This window comes from Polypterus senegalus, chromosome 13, assembly GCF_016835505.1.
Source record: "Polypterus senegalus isolate Bchr_013 chromosome 13, ASM1683550v1, whole genome shotgun sequence".
In the NCBI taxonomy this organism is placed as follows: Eukaryota; Metazoa; Chordata; class Cladistia; order Polypteriformes; family Polypteridae; genus Polypterus; species Polypterus senegalus.
In genome coordinates, this window is record NC_053166.1 from 92,864,804 (window position 1) to 92,885,268 (window position 20,465).

The following is a 20,465-nucleotide window of genomic DNA, read 5'->3' on the forward strand; positions in this document are numbered from 1 at the left end:
TGACCAATTGACCTGAAATTTGGTACACATATACTACGTGACGTCTACTTTCCGCTTTTGGGGTGATGATTGACCTCCAAGGTTATTCCTCTTTTTATTTTATTGTAGAATCAACTCTCAGTAGTTGCCAGCAAGGAGGCTGTGCAGCACATGTGTACGGGCACCGTTTTTATTCCCTACCACCTTTGTCATCATTTCTCCTGCCTCTTCATATCTTAAATCATTTTTGAGGCAGGTTGAAGATTTAAGTGCCAGCTTAAGTAAAAAATTAAGAAAAATGTACTAAGTAATTGCAACACAAACACTGACTTAATCAGTTTTAATGCAAAAAGATGCAAACGAAAGAATAGAAGAAGCGGGCCGCTAGGGTGGAGAAAAGAAGAACTGCTAAGGAAGCAGCAAGCGCATCAACCTCTGAGCAAGCAAATGCTAAACGTACAGAGAATGCATATGAAAACTAGGAAATTTTAGGCTATACAGATTTTGCAATAAAATTATTAGTGCAATACATGCTTGTGAAAAAGGTACTTTAAGCAATGTAACATAGTATGTAATATAAAACAATCAAATTATTTTGGAGGAAAACACATTTCTACAATAAAAACTTTACATTTGGGGTATGTTAACCTGCTCTACAGGTAGAAGGGTTGTGAAGACTCTGTGAAGAAGGTACACTCTGCGGGGAAAAAAAGATTTTCTATTTTCCTGAAGTTCCTAAAACTGAGGAGAAGATTCATAACGATGCTAGACGTGCATCAAAAGCAACTATTGAAGGAATAATTAAGAATGCCTGTGAATGTAAAAGGTGCTCAATCAAGACAAAACCTTGAAACAATGTAGCTATCTTGACGATTGCAGTCCATAGACTATATCTCCAACCATAACTTGAACAACTCTTTGACAATGAAATGGGAAACAACTGTTACACAATAGTAAGGGAAGATATTTTTTCTATTATAAAAGAAAATCTTGACAAGACTTTTGCCAAGAGGTTTTTACAAGTCCCGTGAGACGAGACTTTTGTTAAGAGATTTTTTCAAGTCCTGCCCTCCTCTCAACCATTTTCAACCACGGTCCTCTCATTCGTGTGAATGCTTTTGTCCGACACGGTTGTCTCAGCTCTTATTAATATTTATATTTTCCTCACTTTAAGTTCCCAATAAAAGAAGACTTATTATGTCCAAATCTTATTGAAGAATTTCATCCCGAAGGGTTATCAACAAAAGAAATGAGTACACGGGCAATCCTAGCACTGAAAAATGATGAAGTCAAATGAATTAATGTGAAAATTGTCGATCAGTTACACGGCAGATTGGTTAAATGCGTATCAATAGGCTACACTCAAACAGTTGGTGGTGATGTTGTGGAAGATGAAAATATCAACTTAAAACATTCTATAGAATACCTACAAACGTTAACACTGCCAGGTCTTTCACCGGCTGAATTACTGTTGAAAGAAGGATGTATCATAATGTTATTGCATAATTTATGTTCTCATTAGAATAGCTTTTGCTTTGACAATTAACAAATCACAGGGACAAACATTCAAAAAAGTTTATTTATTAGAGAGAAAGAAACGATATTCACTCATGGGCAGTTATAGTTATATGTTGCGTTGCGATGATACAAGTCCAAACACGGAACCAAAATTCAATACGATATTGCCGAAAAGTTAAATCAAAAAATTGTTTTTACTGAAGTTTTATAGTAAAAGTGTAAGTTTAAAAAGTATTTGCGTGTTAATTTCAAATCCAAACAGAACAAAAATGTATAACGCAACGAATACCTCTAACGCAACATGAAACATAACTTTCTTTCAATTTATTACATTTTACTATGGTTAATTGCTCACTGTAAGGTAAATTCTATTATGCATATGTAACAATTCCTGTAAAAATAACAATCTGTTTATTTTTTTTAATTATATTTTTATTAATTTTATTGCAATCCATACAAATCAATCAAGTTTTTACAAAAAGAAAAAATTGAGTTAAGGACTAATCGATCCCCACCCCCGAGAGAGAGTGCAAGGCAAACGGCGTGAAATTTAAGGCTTGTAAACATACCTAAATTAATAAATTCTCTGAGCTTTATGAGCTTATTTTAAAATATTACTGATTAGATCCTGCCATGTTTTGAAAAAAGTCTGTACGGATCCTCTAACTGAGTATTTGATTTTTTCCATTTTCAAATAGTATAACACATCAGTTTCCCACTGACTTAAAAGAGAAGAGTTTGGGTTCTTCCAGTTTATCAGAATAAGTCTGCGTGCCAGGAGTGTAGTGAATGCAAACACAATTTGTTTGTCTGTTTAAATTGTACATTTGCATCCCCATACGTGAGCAGCAGATCTGCAAAGTGGCTAGAGCATAGCGCCTGTCTGGGGGTTGGCAAATGAAGCGAGCACGGGGTAGAGCCCCCAAGTATTGCCAAAATAAAAAGTCTAAAAGCTGGTTTGAAAAATAAAAATGTGACAATTTTTACCGTATCCTACATATACTTTATTAACAAGCAACACAAGTCTTTGATGTTATGCTACTGACCCTACTAACCAACGGTACTAGTTTCAGCTTTATATCTGCCATTTCAAAAGTGTGTGATCTCCACCTCAATCTACGAATTCATCTATTAAGCTTTATGTTTTCAACATGTCATTTATACAGTACAATCTCTTATTTTGCAACTTTAGGACAGCTATAAAGCTGCTATTAAGTTTATAATAATTTACAGTGATCTGCTCTGGAGGTTTTTGTTGCTACTGTTGGACCCAGTGTGAAACTTTTATATTCCATTGTAATCATCAATGTTTGTCTGGAACACGATGCATTCTTGAATGTTTATAAAGAGCATGGGAAAGACAAATCGTGACTAGAAACTTGATTTTCACAACTTTGTTATTATTTATTTATTCATTAATAACGGAATGCTTTAAAAGAACTAAAATAAATACACTAGCTACATGTACACATGCATAGGTTCAATGACCATCAAGCCATAGTTTCTACTTCAAATTCTAAACATAGAATTTTAGAAATTGGTTGCATAAATACTTGACAATTCCTGGAAACCAATTAATATTGGTTTATACATTATGTGGAGACAAATACTTACTAGCTTGAGGGTAGTAATTAAAGCCAAAACCAGCACATTTTGCACAGTGTACATGTGTGCTGTTGCACACAAAGATGCTGGCAACACTGTTTAATGTTTGTCAGAAAATATTTAAGTAATGAACCATTAATAAGGATTGTATGCTAAAGTGAATGAGTTCAGTCTAGTTTTGTTTTCAGGATTTCGGGTTTTTGCAGGATGCCTTAAAGGTTGAAGCCACTGGGAACAGGATTATCACTGGATATTTGCCTCTTGGGTTTTTCTTTTATATATCTTAAAAAAGGTCAGGCACTTTCTTGTACTTACATTGCTTGTGGCACAAAACTGTCGCTGGCCATCTTTGATCTCAGGTGTAAACTTCTGTAGCAAAGCTTTCTGTACTCGCCAAATTGGAGGTGGCTCCCGACCTGTCTGAAGAGCCAACTGGAAGAGGTAGAGGGACGGTGGAGGAGAAAAGAAAAACACTATCTAAATGGTCTGGGAATACACATATTACTAAGTGATTCTGAACACCATACAGACAAGCAAGAATTTACTCTGTTACCTTAAGAGTTTGAATATCTTCAACTCGTACAACAAACTCATCCCTTTCTCTGAAGATGCCTTCACCACCACTCTCGGCCTCCTCGTCTTCAGACTCACCACATATGGCTGCTGTATCCTGTTTTTTGGCGAGATGTAAGGGCCTTGAGTCAGGGGACTCCTCGGGGGTCTGGGGTGAGGGCTCAGCTTCTGCAGGAGGAAGCTCTGGTACTGAATCATGAGGAGAAGGTGGGGACTCAGAGACTTCTAAAGCTGGGGGAGGAGGAGTAGGGGCTGGTGGTTGCTCAGGTATGGGGGTATTATTTGGCTCTGGGGGCTCATTTTCCACAGTTTCCTCTGTGATGGCTTTAGAATCACGATTTTCACAACACACATTTGTTGTTATGGTGGCTGGCTCTTCAGGAGCATCTATGAGAGAAGGAGAGAACACAAGGCACAGAGAACAAGAGAAACATGACTGACAAGAGCTGTTGCTTAAAACTGGCAAAGAGAAGTGCAAATACTGATTGCGTCCGCTTCAGCCATCTTTAGTTGCAGTGAAAGACTGATACCTACAGGTAATCAGCATACTGGAATATATAAAAAAACATTAATAACATTAAGGAAGCATTCAAATTTAAGGAGAACACACATACCAGATTCTGGGCTATCTTGCGGTTCTGGAGAGTTGCTGGCTGCACTGCTGGGCTCTGATACTGCGTCAGTTGATGCAGAGGTGGTAGGAGGGTTTGGTGCACTGGCTGGAGTTGCCGTCACACTGGTCAGCTGCGGGTGATCATAAAGAGCAGAGATGGCAGAGGAGATGCTCTTCTGAAGATCTTGGTTCTTGCTAACCGAGTCCTCTTCATCTGAAGAAAAAGACGGTAGAGTTTCCAGATTGCGTTTCAGCTCTTCATCCAATCTTTTGCATGGGCTAGGACAGTTCAAACCTAGACTGTCACCTTCTGAGCTGTCCAGGCCTCCTGCACTCAGTACTGGCGGGCTGCCAAATGGAGCTCCACCAGCCTGCTGTCCGGATGGTGAAGGACGACCACCCTTCCCAGGGCTAGCTGATCCAGAGGATGGAAGCTGCTGCCGTTTCCCAGACTTCAAGAAGTCTAGGAACGAGGCCATGAACCCCGATTTCATTTCTGGTTGCTTCTCCTCTACCTCCTGTACCTTCAGTTTAATCTTCTCCTGAGTCCGGTTGAGATCCAAACCTGGGCCAGGGCTTAATCCCAAAGCAGCAGCTGCCGCTGCTGAGTTATCAGACAGAGAAGGGTCTGAACCACTAAGAGGGTCAGAATGAACTAGCAGATGCTGTTCATCAGTGGGCTTAGGGAGGGCAAGTTTGATCTGAGAGAAAACAGAAAAATACAAAAAAAGTTAAAAGAAAAAATATATTTAGAAAAAACTTTTAACGTTATGTTAGGGAAAAAGAAAAACAGCCAAGATATGCAATTAATACCAAGATTGTCAGCGCACATGATAGATCTTTTCAACAATATAACATCAGCTACAGAACCCTTTGCATGATTAATGTGCATATTAAGACTCAGACCACAGATTAAAAATATGCACCTGATAAGTATGGAATGAGAAATTTAATTAATTAACAAAGACCTCCCTATGAGGGTTTTTCTGACTGTTTCAAAAACAAAACAAAAACAAAACTTAAGCATAACACAATATTATAGATTATTTCCGTGGATGTCAGTATAAATGTAATAATTATATAAAATACAAAAAATATTCACCCTCTCAGAAGTATCTGTGAGAGAAGTAGAGAACACAAGGCACAGAGAACAAGTGTAAAAGGACTATTTATTTACATGACTATTTCAACACATTGTATTTAATTTGGATTTTTTTTGACATTGATCAACATAAAAAAGGCTCTTTAATGTCAAAGTGAAAACAGATCTCTGCATAGTGGTCTAAATTAATTACAAATATAAAATAATTGACTGCATAAGTATTTACCCATTTAATGTAGCACACCTAAATCATTACTGGTGCAGCCAATTGGTTTTAGAAGTCACATAATTAGTTTAATGGAAATCACCTATTTGTAGTCAAAAGGTTTCAACTGATTGTAGTATAAATGCACCTGTACATAGAAGGGCAAACTTGAATCAGCATCACGGCTTAACTTACACAATGAAGAAAAAAAAACACTCTAATTGAAAAGCACAAATCAGGGGACAGATATAAGGAATATCTAAGTCAATGGAGTATGGTTAAATTACTCACTTAGAAACTCAAAGAGTATGGCACAGATGTAAATTTGCCTAGAGTATGCCATCCATAAAAACAGAGTAATAATATAAGACTTTGAAAGAGTTACAAGCTAGAGTGGAAAACTACTGTTTTTATAAAAAATAAATGCATCTGACATCTCATCTATAGTTTGCCAGAAGGTGCATGAGAGACTGAAGCCAGTTAGAAGGTGGTTCTATGGTCTAATGCGCCATCCACAAAAACGGAGTAATAATATAAGACTTTGAAAGAGTTACAAGCTATAGTGGAAAAACTACTGTTTTTATAAAAAGAAAATGCATCTGATATCTCATCTATAGTTTGCCAGAAGGTGCATACGGAGACTGAAGCCAGTTAGAAGGTGGTTCTATGGTCTAATGAGGCCAGAATTGAGGTGTTCAAATGCTATGCCATTATCAAATATACACTATCCCCAATGTAAAGCATGGTGGTGGCAGTAGCATGCTGTGTGGATGTCTCTCTGCAACAAGCCCTGGAAGGCATCTGTGGGTTGGATTTAAGAATTTTTGGCTGGACTTGAAAAACAGTTGTTCACTCAAGATCCCCATGCAATATGACAGTGCTTGACCAGTTTTGCAAAGAACTAGGGAAACTCTATATGCGCAAAACTGATAAAGGCATGTTCACATAGACTCAAAGCTGTTGTGCCCATCAAAAGTGAATCAACTAAATACTAACTTGAAGGGGGTGAATACTTATGACATCAATTAAATTGTATTTTATATTAGTTATTAATTGTATATCAGTTTGCCAAAGTCTTTTTTCACTTTAACATTAAACAGTGTATTTCTACTGATCAATGTAAAAAAGACAAATAAGATATGATAACTTCCAAGGGGTGGAATAATTTTTATAGGAACTGTAATCTAACATTCATTAGTGACCAAAAACCTTAGGCTTACTCAAAAAAGAAAATTTCTTTCAAAGCTAGTAATGTGGGTAGTAAGTTTTAATTTTCTCACAAAAGCATTATATAATATAATAGACACTGATACAATGAAAAATAGCATACATGACTTGTGCCTTTAAAAACAAGTCGTTATGTTTTTGGCCTCTCTTAGAATGTTGGTTTAGAATGAGGTTGGGGCTCTGAAGTGGCCAATCTAATATTGTTAGTGTTCTATGTATAGCCGTCTCCCCTAAATAACTCAGTTGTGTATGCACTAAGTCTGGGGTTACTGTGGTATTTTTTTTTTTTTAATCCGTAAGTAATTTTCTCGAAAGGTATAGCCTGATGAATCAAATTTTATTCCTTAACAATCATCATTTCATTTGTTCTGACAAGGCCCCTTACATTGCTGGCTAAAGTGCACGCCCAAACTATGCTAGACCTGTCACTGTGCTTCACACAAGACTGCAGACAGTAATCAGAGAACCTTCTAATAACTCTTGTTCTGAAATGTCAAACAATATTTTCAAATTTGAACTCAATATTCTAAGACTTTCTGCCACTAGTTGCTTTTCCATGCTTTATAGCTTTTATGCATACTGTAATCTCTAAGGTTTGTTGCATTTCTGCAATTTTTTTTTTGTACTGTAAAAGACGTTTCACACAGTGAAAAAATGTCATTTGGTGCCAGATGTTGAGCAACACTTCCCTGGTTTTCCTTCTTTTCCTTGAAGGTTGTGACCTTTACGTCAAATGTAGACACCACTTCAACTTCCCCTCATCTACCCCTGCTTTTGGTCTTCAACTTACCCATCTTCATCAAATCCAGGATTAGTATGCTATTGCTTGCTGACTATAACCTTAAACTACGGGATGTGGAATCAAACCTGTGTTATTCTACCAGTTTCAATGGGTATCAATATCTTTTTGAAAGCACAAGAAATTCTGGGGAATTGTGTCTCGATCATTTATTCTAATGTTATTTCCTAGTACTAACACAGTCTTATCCAAGAAAACCCAAGCCTCAAGTGGCTAAATTAGTTTAAATAAGTGATCACAACACTTGAAATCATTTCACAATGAGTGAACATCTTACCTTGAGTGGCTTGAGAGGCTCCATTTTAGCTTGATCAGATACTACTGCACCAACAATCTCTTCTTTTTTCCCACGTCCTCGACCTCTTCCTCTTGGTTTTTTGATTTCTCCAACTCCACCCATCGTGCCTACTGGTGTTAAAGGGAGAGGACGAATGCGTGGCCTGCCTCGGGGCCTTGGAGGTCCTTCTCTTTTTGGCTTGGTAGGCTTACGGCCCCTTTTCTTTGGGCCATCAGTGATAGGTGGTTGTAGGTGGTGGTAGTTCTGGCTGTTACAGAAATCTAGATCTCCCATCATTGGGCTTAGGGAACCTCTGCCACCACTCTTTCTGCAACTGGATATCAGATCAGGAAGTAAATCTGGCAGTCGTCTACTGTTCAGTCGTATATCTGCAGGTACATCAGCTTTATCCTCATCATCCTCAAACTCATACTCTTGGGCATAAGTTTTCTTGGGGGGTGGTTGGCTTTGTGGATCCCGTCGTTTTAGAAGATGGAAAGAGCTAGTTTTCAAGAGTTTTTTGGGACGTGATGAGCAGAAAATAGGGGAAGTTAGGCCAGGAGTGGTGGACATATGCTTGCTTACAGATGGTTCTGCCCCACTTCCACCAATCCCAAGGCCAGAAGAACTGGTAGGCTGTGACTGGATAAGGCCGAGCTGTTCTGTATTAACAGTAGAGGGCAGTTCATGTTGTTTAAGTGAATCCAAATCAAGATGCATTGTTGAATGATGATGGCCATTCCCAGAATCTGGACCAGCCATAGCTTGACAATAAGGTGGTCCATATCCACCTGGACCAGTATGAGACATCATATCATAACCAGACGAAGACGAAGATTTCACCTGGTCCACTACTCCTCCATCTGGACCAGCTCGTCTTCCAACATCCACATCTCCACCACTGTCTCCCGTTGTCACTCCATCACCTGAAGGGTCACCTACTGGACCACCAGCACCACCACCAGCGCAGCTACTCTTTGAGTAATCATCGCTAGGTCCACAAAACATGTCTTCCATTCCAGGAAAGAAAGAACGGTCTTCATCTTGCAAAAGTGAATCTGGGAAACAGATTGAGGTGAGTGGCACAAATCGCTGCTGAGGCTGTGCCTGCTGCTTGGAACCTGGGGGACTGGAAGGATCAAACTGATGATCTTTGCTAGTGTCCATTTGAGTCTGAGGAACCTGCTGTGAACTTTCAACCATCCTGTCGGCATCACTTGAAGGTTGAGGTCCCATTTGGTGGTGATGAGTCTGTGGTGGGTGGTGATGGGGCTGAAGGTGGTGGTGGTGATGGTGCTGTTGATGATGATGCTGGGGGTGAGGATTGTGATGTGCAGACAGACTAAGATCGGATTCACCCAAAAATGTCTGCAGGTCCTGGTGTGAAGGTGGACGCATACCTTCCCCCTGCATTACTTCCTGTGGTGAGCGCTGGTGATGCAAACCATGAAGACCATGTGGTGGTCGGTGATGACGACCATGGTGATGTCTGTGGTGATCTTCAGCTCCTTCTCCATTGGGTGGCTGAGAAATAGAATGAGAGTGATCAAGCAACTGTGATTCAATGGACTGTGAGCGGGAATCCATTCCCTGGGAGCCAGACTGCTGGGGTTGACCCCGAACATGGATATGTAATTGAGCTTCCAAAGCCTGTGACTGCAGCTGAAGCTGAAGCTGGGACGTTGGAGATTGAGAATCACCTCCACCAGCCCCTGGTGTGCCCATTCCTCCAAGTCTCTGAGCCTCAATTAAGTGGTGATGCTGACTTAGTGGATGCTGTTCCATTGCTTTCCTGGGAGTGTGAGCAAGCACAGACTGAAGCAAATGGGAGTTCGGGGGAGCCTGGGATGCCCCCTGGTGATCAGGAGAAGAGTCAAGGAGTGACATTGCTGCTCCTTGTTGCTGTTGTATAGTATGACTGTCTAGACCAGCAGACTGAGAGTCAGGGACAAGCCTAGGGGCATGCTGGTCTGGAGTTTTACGTAGAAAGAGATCCGATTTTCCTTGCTGCTGTAACAGTTGGTCATTCTGAGCTTTTTTCAATTCCTGAGTATTGTATGGGTCAGTGCGGCTATAGTGCACTACTGAAGCTAAAGAGTCCTGGTCAGTGGGCCGACCACCCCTCTCTTTTTTCTTATCTTTTAGACTTTGATGGTGCAGAGACAACTCCAACTGCCTTTCTAATGAGGGGTTAGCAGAGTTGCTTGCTCCAGTACCAGGCAGAGGCCCATTGTTGGCGCTGTTGGTACGAATTACACTTTGCAACTGATATCTCTCCTCACTTGACTTGCTCATCTCATAAACCAAACCCTTTGCAGCTGCTACACTGTCCTCTGAACAGTCAGATGGCACACTAGGAGGTGGGACTTGCTGCTGGGCGGCTTGCTGACTGGCTGACTGTGGGGTAGGAGGTGGTGGGCTCTGCGACTGAAGGAGGTGCTGAATCAGGAAGTCATCATCGTCTTCATCTTCTGGTCTGTCCACAGAAGTTGCTACAGCTAGTAGGTCAGACTCAGCTTTAGATTTTGAGCTATGATATGGGGGTCCACCAACACTACGGGCCCTGGAATCTTGAAAGGTTGGTGGTGATCCCAAAAAGGAAGGCGACAGTACTGATGTTAAATATTTCTGGGATGGCACTCCATTTCCAGGTGATTGCGAAGGCTGTGTTGCCCGACTGCTACCTGGTGACTGCAGGCTGGGACGAATGATTGCACCATGAGTAGATCCTGACGGAGAAGGACTAGAGTCTGGAAGGTGAGAAGGAAACCCACCTGAGCCAGCACTGCTTCCTGCTCCTGAACCAGAGCTACCTCCAGAGCCACCAGATGAGCCTCCGCCAACTACAAGACTACCAGAAAGAGCTGGAGAGTGCCCAGTAGCACCATAACCCAATGAAGGACTCCCTGCACCTAAAGATGCCGGTAAACTGGAGTAGCCAGACTCTGGCTGTACTCCCCCATAAACGTCTGTATTAAAACCTTGTCCTGCACCCAAACTGCCATAACCCTTACTACCACCACCAGCTCCTCCACCTCCAGTACCACCTGTAAGATCTTGAGCTTGTGGAGACCCAAATCCTTGACCGTAGCTTTGCTGGGATAACAGAGCTTGTTGGGATGAGGGTGGCTGACCCGGAGAGTATGCAGAGGCCTGTGTAGTAGCCTGCTGTGGTGGGGTCTGGCTGGAAATTACAGACCCCGTCTTGACACTAGCTGGCGAGCCATATCCTGTTACACTTTGGCACGACTTACTGGCGGCCTGAGCAGCAGAAGGACGGCCTGCAGAAGATGATGAAGATGAGGAAGAGGTGGGAGTGTGCCGTGAACCCCCAGAAGAGGAGTAGCCCCCACCACCACCTTTCGTCTTTCCTGCACCCCCACCACTATTTGACACACTGGACACTGATCCACCTCCTCCACCAGAGCTGTAAGCAGGGGATGGCTGGATGATAGGTCTGTAGGCTTGTTGGTCTTGGCGTGCCTGCTGGTTAGACTTTGATTGTTGCTGCTGTTGATCAGAGTTGTTGGTGCTGGGTGTTCCACCACTCCCTACAGGACTTTGGTCACCAAGTGGGCTGCAGGACAGGCTGGACCGGTGATGGTGCTGTGACATCTGCTGATAGCTGGCAGCACCACAACTTAAGTAGTGCTGAAGAGAGTGGGCAGCTGATGTGGACAGTTGGGACTGAGATGCAGATGGCCGCTGGTAGTGCTTTATCACGCTATCTTGTCGTGGAATGGCCCGCTCTATACTAGAACTTGGTGGTGGAGGAGCAGTGGAGAAGACAGAGGTATTATATAACTGTGAAGACTGATCCTGCAACTGGGAAGAAAGCAAGTTGAACTGGGGTGGAGGAAGATGTCGAGATGGTGCAGGAGGAGGTGGAGGAGGATGTGGGGGAGGTGGAGGTGCAGCGTCCTGACCTCCCCTGTAACCAGTGCCTTGTGAGGACAAAAGCCTGTCAAAACCTAGCGCTGACGCCTGTGGCGGGGTTTTAATGTGAAGAAGTGGGTCATGTGGTGACAAGAGACCATTGGAAGTAGGACTGAATGTGGTGGCATCTTGCAGTGACAGTGAGGATGTCACACCCGGAAAACTTCTACCAGTGAATGATGCTGGATGTTGATAAGCTGACAAAGCTGAAGAAGAAGGGAATGTTCCAGAACCAGGAAGTGCACCAGAGATAAATAGTTCAGCAGGGGCAGGGGTATGCATGGCTAGAAAAAAAACAAATGATATTGTTTTAAAAATGACTCCACAATACGTTAAAAGTAAAGCCAACAACAAAAAACATTAAATAAGGCATAAGGGTAAAGAAAGAAAATGTATGTATTTTTACCAGTCTGCCAGGAAGGTGTCCTGAACTGAGAAAGAAGGGAGGATGCCGAGGGACCTGGCTGAGGTCCTCTGGACTCGAGAGCAGAGATGAGGTTCATTACAGAGGCATCAGGGGCCCCAGTTCCAGCGTGGTGCAAACCAGTCTCAAACAAACCTGAGAGGCCTGGGATACACATAAAAAAAGTTTTAAAGTAAGGCATCTAACCAAAGATAACAAAGAAGGAGAAATAATATAATATACTCAAGTACCATAATGCAAATGTTTGTATTTAACAAAGCAAACAGTAAAAATTAAAATGATAAAGCTTAACATTTCCCAATTATTGACCAATGCCTATTCTGAGAGACTGAAAAGCTTACTTCCAAAAAGCTTTTTACCTGCAGGCAAATCCCAGACTTTGAATTTCTTTTTCGTTTACCACATTCAGAAACACCCAAAGACAGCTAGTCAACTGTGTATGACTACCTGCAACAGAAATGTTGCCTGTTGCAGGTAGTACATTTTTGTGATGTGGTTGCAGAGGAAATTAAGAGTGAACAAAGTTTTATATATAAATGAACACAGAAGCTGTAAAGGTAGTAGACAGCAGATCAACTGTCTTCTGTATACATAGCTCTCAAGCATGGCAGAATAATTTACAAATCCTTTTACTGGTAATTTAAAAATAAATGATTTGTACTTCTGTGTACTTTCTTAAAATAAGACAATTCTTAATATCTTTTCTTTTACATGGGCTTGATGTAAATACAAACCCAATAGTGTGTGTTTTAAATTTTGGAAATGTACTGTATTTCATGCAGGTGCAATTCAGCTTTCTTGACCTTACTTGTCTAAATATTGAGTACTTATTTATAAAGTATCTCTTTACATAAAGTATAAATTCCTATTTTTGCTGATCACAAAACACAAATACTTTGGTTGTTTAAAGAATATGTTTTTTTGCATTTTTTAAGTCAGTTATTTCTTCACAAACATGGTATATATGCATTTGCTATACAAAACAATATTCTAAAGTTAAGCATTTTCTATTAATTCTAAAAAATACATAGCTAGTCCTGGGGCCTTACTTATAAAACTTTGAAAAGCTTTGATGTGATTGCTGTGATAATAAATAGTACAAGCCATATGAAAACACCGAGGGTTAAGTCAGCAACCATGCACAGCACCATCACGCCTTACAAAGCTACTTTGCATAAAAATAAATGAAACATGGAGACAGAAGTTTTACAAGCATCTTGAATGGTTTATGCATTAATGGAATGTAACTGCTTACAAAAACAGCTTCATTCTCGTTAGGGGCCCTTATTGCAATATAAGTATAGTAAATTGCGGCAACTATGATAGGAGAACCAGAAAATGCTGCAAGCTGCTTTTTATATTGTCAAAAAAAAAAAAACGTGAATATACACCCACACCATACGGAAACTGGATATAGTGCCTCACTGAGTAGGCATAATGGAGTGAAGCTTGCCTCTAGGATGCGAATCAGTACATGTCAACTGTCTTTACTTGAAAAGTTTTAATGCTTTTATTTGCTGCTGAAGTCTCGTGCCCCATAGGGTTAAATGTAAACAGTCAGGACAGACTATGCAATTCTTTAAATAAAATGAAAACGCTCAACGTTAGAAAATAATTTCAAATATAGTTTTATATTTCATATATCAGTTATACCTTTAAAGACTGAATTCCAAAGCTAACAAAGGTTTTACTGAGGAATTGACAGTCGCTCATAATGTGATGTTACCTATCACGTGAGTTACCTCATCTTTTACCAACTAATTGGGTGCAAAACCTATTTTACTCACATCTCATAATGACCTTTTCATAAAGCTAGTAGAAAGATTAACATTACACAGAGCTGCAACAAAGGGGGTTGGAATAGAGCACCAATGTCACATCAGCACTTCAACTTGGAATTAAAAGCTTTTTTTTTTTTTTTTTTTTCTTTTTTTTTTAAACAGTTCAGGCTGAAACTCTATGCAGAATAAAACACCAAAATAGAAGACTTTATTCCATGATTAAATGAATGAAAAGCAGTTTCCTTTAGTTGTCCCATTTTTAAAGCAGGCACATGATGTTGGAATCAAACTCACCAGAATCACCACTGTGAACATTTAACTTACAACGTTGATAATGGTGGCCCTTAGCAGGTAAAACAGACGCAAATTACTTTCTGGTTATTTATGAATCTGTTTACACCATCAGAAAATCGTTCAAATGTTTATGTACAGGCTACACTTTGAAATATGCATTCTTTACTTTTTGCCAGCATACTAAACCCTGAAAATGAGTAAACTTACAGACATTTCCATGTAAATGTATTCAAAATAGATGACAAATGCAGTTGATAAAAAAAAAGAAAAAGAAAATTCCACTCTGTGGAATACTTCAATCACTCTAAAGAGTTGGGTACTTTAATCATGAAAAGGATTTATAGAATAAGCAACAACTAAATAGAAAAGACTAAATATCAGTTATGTTTTTAATTTTAAATCAATACTTCAAAACAAAATTAGTAATTATAATAGTTATTTCCATCTACATTTTCATATATAAAAATGATTTTACAATAAATTTCCAAGGTATATATACTCGAATCAGGTGTAATTGTTGATTATAGAAATTCTAATATAAATCTAAATTTAAATTTAGCTTGGTATTCCAGGCTTTATGGTAAAACCGAGTATGTAAAAAAAAAGCATTTCTTTGATGTAATAATTTCTAAATTAATCTTTTTTTCAGCATGCAATAATAGCCATCAGCACAAGCCAGAAAATAACGCAAGAGATTTACACATATTTTTAATTAATATAAAGCTCATACACTTTATGCTGTAAAGCACACTTTTTTAAAAAGGCGATTAATATGCTTAACCAAGATACTCCAAAGTATTCAAGAGACTATTTGTTTTTTGGTTGTGTTTCAGTTTAGAATGGAAAAAAATGCTTTCACTAGGGTTTCTGGTTTGGTACAACATATGGGTGAAAACTTTACTTTGAATATATGATTCAAAAAGAGGAAATAAAAAAGAAAAACATTACTCCAAGGAAAAGGCAGAAATTGCTTGATACTGATTTCAAAATTCCGTTGTTTGTTTCCAAATTTCACGTCACTCTGTGCTGCAGTAATTGCCTGAGTTGCTCAGTAGGTTTTCAGAGAATCTGCAACCTTCACATTTCATTTTCAAAAATAATTAACACAAAGCAAGATTTCTCCTCAAGTCCTTAACACTAGAATTACCAAATCCTCATCAGCGTCTTTTGTGTTGTAAATGTGTCAATAAGCGCAAGCAGCCTGCGATCCTATCCCCCCACCAACGCAGAAAGTTCTCTCAGCTCAAGTCTATTTACCTGCCTGTGAGTTCCTTAGAGCTGTATAGGGTAAATAATATATCATTATTTAGAATAGATGCATTTCATGCATGTTCTGGGTCTACCACAATCTATGTATAAAAAAAAAAAAAAAGAATTCAGCATTAGGGTGCGACATTGACAAGCCCTTAATACGGTAACAGTAAGAACGTCTGACTGGTAATCAAAAGGTCATGGCTTTGACCCCAGAAGCTTCTGTTTTGAGAAGTGAGCTGCTTTAATTCTTACTATTATAGAATAAAAACGTACACTCTCTTTGAGTCTGTAACAGCTGGTGTAAATTTATTGTAATTGTAAAGGTTAGCTTTTTTTTTTATTCACTCTCCCAGTCACATTCAAGTTCCCCCTGATCTGACACTGCTGTTTTCACATAAAGACGTGCTATAACAGAGGTGAACTCAGATGATAAGGGATCTACATCGGAGAAAGAATGCACGTTGCCTTTTTGCTGTCGCTGTACTTTGTGAGCATGCCCTTGTCGATCAAACACAGGAAGCTCTGCAGTCTACTTGTGATTTTACTTTGTAGGAAGATAAGCAAATAAATCAAAGTAAATAGGTAAATAACATTCGATTTGACTAAGTACAGCGACGGCAAAAGTGTGACGTGCATTCTTTCTCCAATGTAGAACCCTCATCCTCATCTGAGTTCACTTCTGTTATAGCACATCTTTATGTGAAAACAGTGTCAGATCGGGTAGAGAGTGAACGTGACTGAGAGAATAAAACTGAATTTAAAAAAAAAAAAATTATTATTATTACTAGGGGGCTTCCCTCACCCACCCCTGGGTTTGGCTTACCAGATAAACAATTTAAAGAGATTGTTATTTTCATGGGAATTGTTACATATGCATTATTTTCATTTTTACTTTAAAATATTTAGTGTCGGAACACATGCGATCGGTTCAGCTGGTGTTTTGCTGCTGCTGCTGGCCAGCTGTGTGTTGTGCTTGTTGCGCTTTGCATCAATAATTTAAAAGCCTGTACAAGCAGCTGTCATTTTGCCACTTTGCGTCTCTGCCAATAGCGTTCTGAAGGAGGAGGAGGAGGAGGAGGAGTGGAGTTGGGTGTGAGGGCTGAACGCACGCTGGCTTGCTGCAGGTGCTGCTGCTGGCAAGCTGCGTGTTCTGCTTGTTGTTGTTTTAAGAGCTGGGAGTACCTGAAGTTTGTCTGCCAAATCCAAGATACCAATGTCCCGTCAACATTGGGTTGATGTTGATCATTGCATTTCTGCTTATACACCACAACCTTGGTAACAGCAAAATACAAATTTTTGTCCATAGCAGATTATCCATAGACAAAGAGTCCAATTGATGCCACGATACATGCACTATTGTGTATTCTTAAACAAGAGGGTTTGCATTCTTCCAGGTCCCAGTTTGAAAAAGCAGACTGTAAGATTGTCTGTGGTGTAATTTTCTGGCATGTATGGTGTTTGCAAATATCTAAGTTTAAGCTGCCAGTCATTGAAGAACATGGCAAAAGGTCTGGGGGGAGCAGAAAAATAAATAAAGGTAAATTATTTCCTCAAGAATATCTTCACTAACTGTTATACAGATTGTGAATAGCAGTATGAGGGAAATATATTTTCTCTCTGGAACCTCATATTTCCAACTGAATTTTGATCTGAATGCAATTTTTTTTCCCCAAACAGTTTCGAATGGTGGCATACTCTGCCATAAAACATAATCTAATACGATAGTGCTTTTGACCATTCACTGGCACAACTGCCAAGAGAATTATCTGCTGTGCTTTAGTTGTGAATTATGAGACAAAAGGTGATGAAATGGAGGGCATAAAGACATCTCAGGGGCAACTGTGTTGTAAGTGTGTTAAAAAACGCTCATATTTAATAACTGAATAACCACCATTTTGAAGCAAGTACCTCATTTACATTTTCTCGCTCTCATTTACCATTTGGTTTAAAACTGAAATTCAAGCTGCAAAAGTTATGCTGGGCTTTGACAAAATCTTCAGTGTTACCTAAAAACACTGTAACTGTGAATATGGAAGAAATTGTGTGATCATTGTTTGAAAGAACTTAATCTAATGAAATTGATCTTTGGATGGCATTCTTGGAATGGCCGCAACTTTACTTCTCCTGATTAGTTCATCCAGATTTAGGAATGTTTATTATATGTATATTATTTAAGTTTTGAAATTAATACTTTAATATCTACTGCTTCATTACATTCTATCATTGCAGGGTAGGATGACTCACTGTCCTAATATTACCTTTTAAATAATAATGATGAAAAAACAATTAAAGACACATGCGTCCAATAAGTGATATGTCGCAGTAGTGAGCCATTTAACCAATCCACCTGGCCTGTGTTAGCCAATCTACCAGGTTTATTTCATACTTTACATTATAAAATATAGATTTTTGCAGGTATTTAAGGAGCTAGACTTGGGTCTGCAGAGATGCTGTTACTGACTGCATGCTCAATAAAACAGATCCTGATACAGATACGGATAATGACCCAGATGTTGTCATTCATTAAGAACTGCTGGAACTGGCTTCCCACAAGCCTGGGCCAAATATTTCTGAGTAACAAATAAATGGACATGTTATTGTTAAAATATTCATACTAAAATATAGTTAATTTAAAAAATAGTGTTGGGGGAAAAAAGAAATAAAAGAAGCCATATTAAGAATTTTAATATATCACTTTACATTACTGACAAAGATATCACAGTTAAGTATGATAATCTACTGGCTTTACCCACATACCTGCAGGATGGTGATTAGTTGCATAGCCCTGGAGAGGGTGTGGTGTCGCATAGGCCTGTCGGTGGAGGATGTCTGTGTCTGGATGGGAGGATCGAGAACTTCCATACACCAGGCTGTAAAAGTGAAGGGGGAAAAATGTGAAATAGGGTAGATTACATTGTGTTTAGTAAAGAAACATAGGGGCTTGATTCATGCAACTTCAAAACAGTTTACATAACATTTGCAAAAAATTACATGAAAAAATATTATTATGATGTGTGGATCAACAATAACATTTTGACTTTGGTTCTGATACCAGCTTTCATACCTTAATACAGATACTAAACCAATAATTAAGAAAATAATAGATAACTTTTTATTTTTCTTAAATTAAGATGCAAAATTAATGTTTTATTTCCCAAACAATAAAATGTACACTGACTGTAGAAAAAAAAAGTGGTGGTTAATATAATTTATTTTAAATACTGTAAGAGTCATAACCAACAACAACACAGGTACACATGCTGGAGAGCTCTTGAAATACCAATCCTGCTACTACCATTATGTCCAGCCCAATAATTGCTTCCTGATCTGACTGACTTTCATGTACAATGTCTCCTGCTTCAGTGTCATGGCCTTGAAATAATCCTCCCTCCCTCCCTTTCTTTCTTTCTCTCTCTCTCTCTCTTCTCTTGCACTCACAAATGCTGTGTCTGCACAACAAGCAGTTCAACTGCTGCTTTTGTAGTCCAGCAAATTCTTACTCCCTCCACCAATAACTTCTTGTCATTCGTCACTTTGTGCAAGCTGACTGCAGACTCTTATGCTCCTACCACAATTGAGCTTGAACAAGTTTGTGTTTCTCTCGGTTCATCAAACAAACTTCAATTTAAGATCTGCCTCTTCCCTTTTTTCACTGGTTAAGAGTCCAATTCAATTCAAAAGCTTGTTACTGATTGAACACATTTCCTGTGCATTTACTGCTCTGATATTTTGTCAGTGGTTTAATTATAATTTAAAAAAAAAACACATGCATTTTGAACATTGCAACAACACGACTTGGCAAGTGAATTCTGTGACAAGAGTAATGTGTCATCTTTTTCTGTTCTCCATTAAAACAGGAGATTAAAACTTTTCTTGGTCATCACTACAAGCAGCAAGGGGTAACTAACATAATCACCTCCTTAGCGTTAAACCCAAGCATAACTTGGGAAATGGTATGGACATGTCACACATCTTACATAACACCTGAGGATTACTTGGGCTGTACAAGTGCCAACAGCATTATCGCCACACAAAGTGATACTCATGTCACTTGCACATGCAAAGTGTGGTGTCATATTATTATTATTATTACTTGTATCATTATACTTTCTACTCTGGCTTTGTGCTTTTAGTGTTTTGCACGTTTTACAGTAAAATGAAGACATTTAATAAAAATGTAATTTTTCAAGCCAAAAAATACAATGTTTTTTACATTTACATGCAAAGCGAAGAGGTTAATGTCCCTTTAAATAGAACACTGATCGAAAAGACCACAGAAAGAAAACTTGTTTCGTTTGGGCTTTTAACAAGAATGGAGGAGAAATGACTACCTTCTAAAGCAGTATATAGCTTTGTGGAAGTAAGTAGGAATACAGGGAGACAAAGAAAAAACTGTCACATAATAAAAGACAACTTTGAATATTAAGTACCAGTAATGGTGTACGATACATTTGACTTGAACATTCATAATCTATCTCTGTACGTTTAGCATTCATTTGCTCGGAGGTTGATGTGCTTGCTGCTTCCTGAGCAGCTCTTCTTTTCTCCACCGTAGTAGCTCGCTTCTTCTCTTCTTTCGTCAGCATTTTGTTAAAACTGACTAAGTCAGTGTTTGTGTTGGAATTACTTAGTACGTTTTCTTTGATTTTTCACTTAACCTGGCACTTAAGTCTTCAATCTGCCTCAAGAATGATTTAAGATATGAAGAGGTAGGGGAAGTGACGGCGAAGGTGGCAAGGATGAGAAATGCGCCCGTATGCATTTACAGCATGGCCTACCTGCTGGCCACTGCTGAGAGTTGATTCTACAATAAAATAAAATAAAAATAAAAAGAGGAATAACCTTGGAGGTCAATCATCACCCCGAAAGCAGATAGTA

The 20,465-nt window shown here is 39.2% G+C and overlaps 1 protein-coding gene across 2 annotated transcripts in view; it reads right to left on the reverse strand.

Annotated features, from left to right (window-relative positions):
• Positions 1-20,465, reverse strand: part of prr12b (proline rich 12b) — a 154,224-nt gene that overhangs the window by 36,346 nt on the left and 97,413 nt on the right. Inside the window, exons 2-8 of one of the 2 annotated variants that reach the window (XM_039775849.1) lie at positions 18,345-18,457; positions 12,241-12,402; positions 7,899-12,118; positions 4,596-4,989; positions 4,290-4,502; positions 3,656-4,062; positions 3,418-3,534 (exon numbers count right to left, since the gene is read on the reverse strand). In XM_039775849.1, the coding sequence (XP_039631783.1) occupies positions 3,418-3,534; positions 3,656-4,062; positions 4,290-4,502; positions 4,596-4,989; positions 7,899-12,118; positions 12,241-12,402; positions 18,345-18,457 (5,626 nt within the window). Of the gene's footprint in view, positions 1-3,417; positions 3,535-3,655; positions 4,063-4,289; positions 4,990-7,898; positions 12,119-12,240; positions 12,403-18,344; positions 18,458-20,465 lie in introns of both variants that reach the window. The other variant, XM_039775848.1, reaches the window with a different exon arrangement.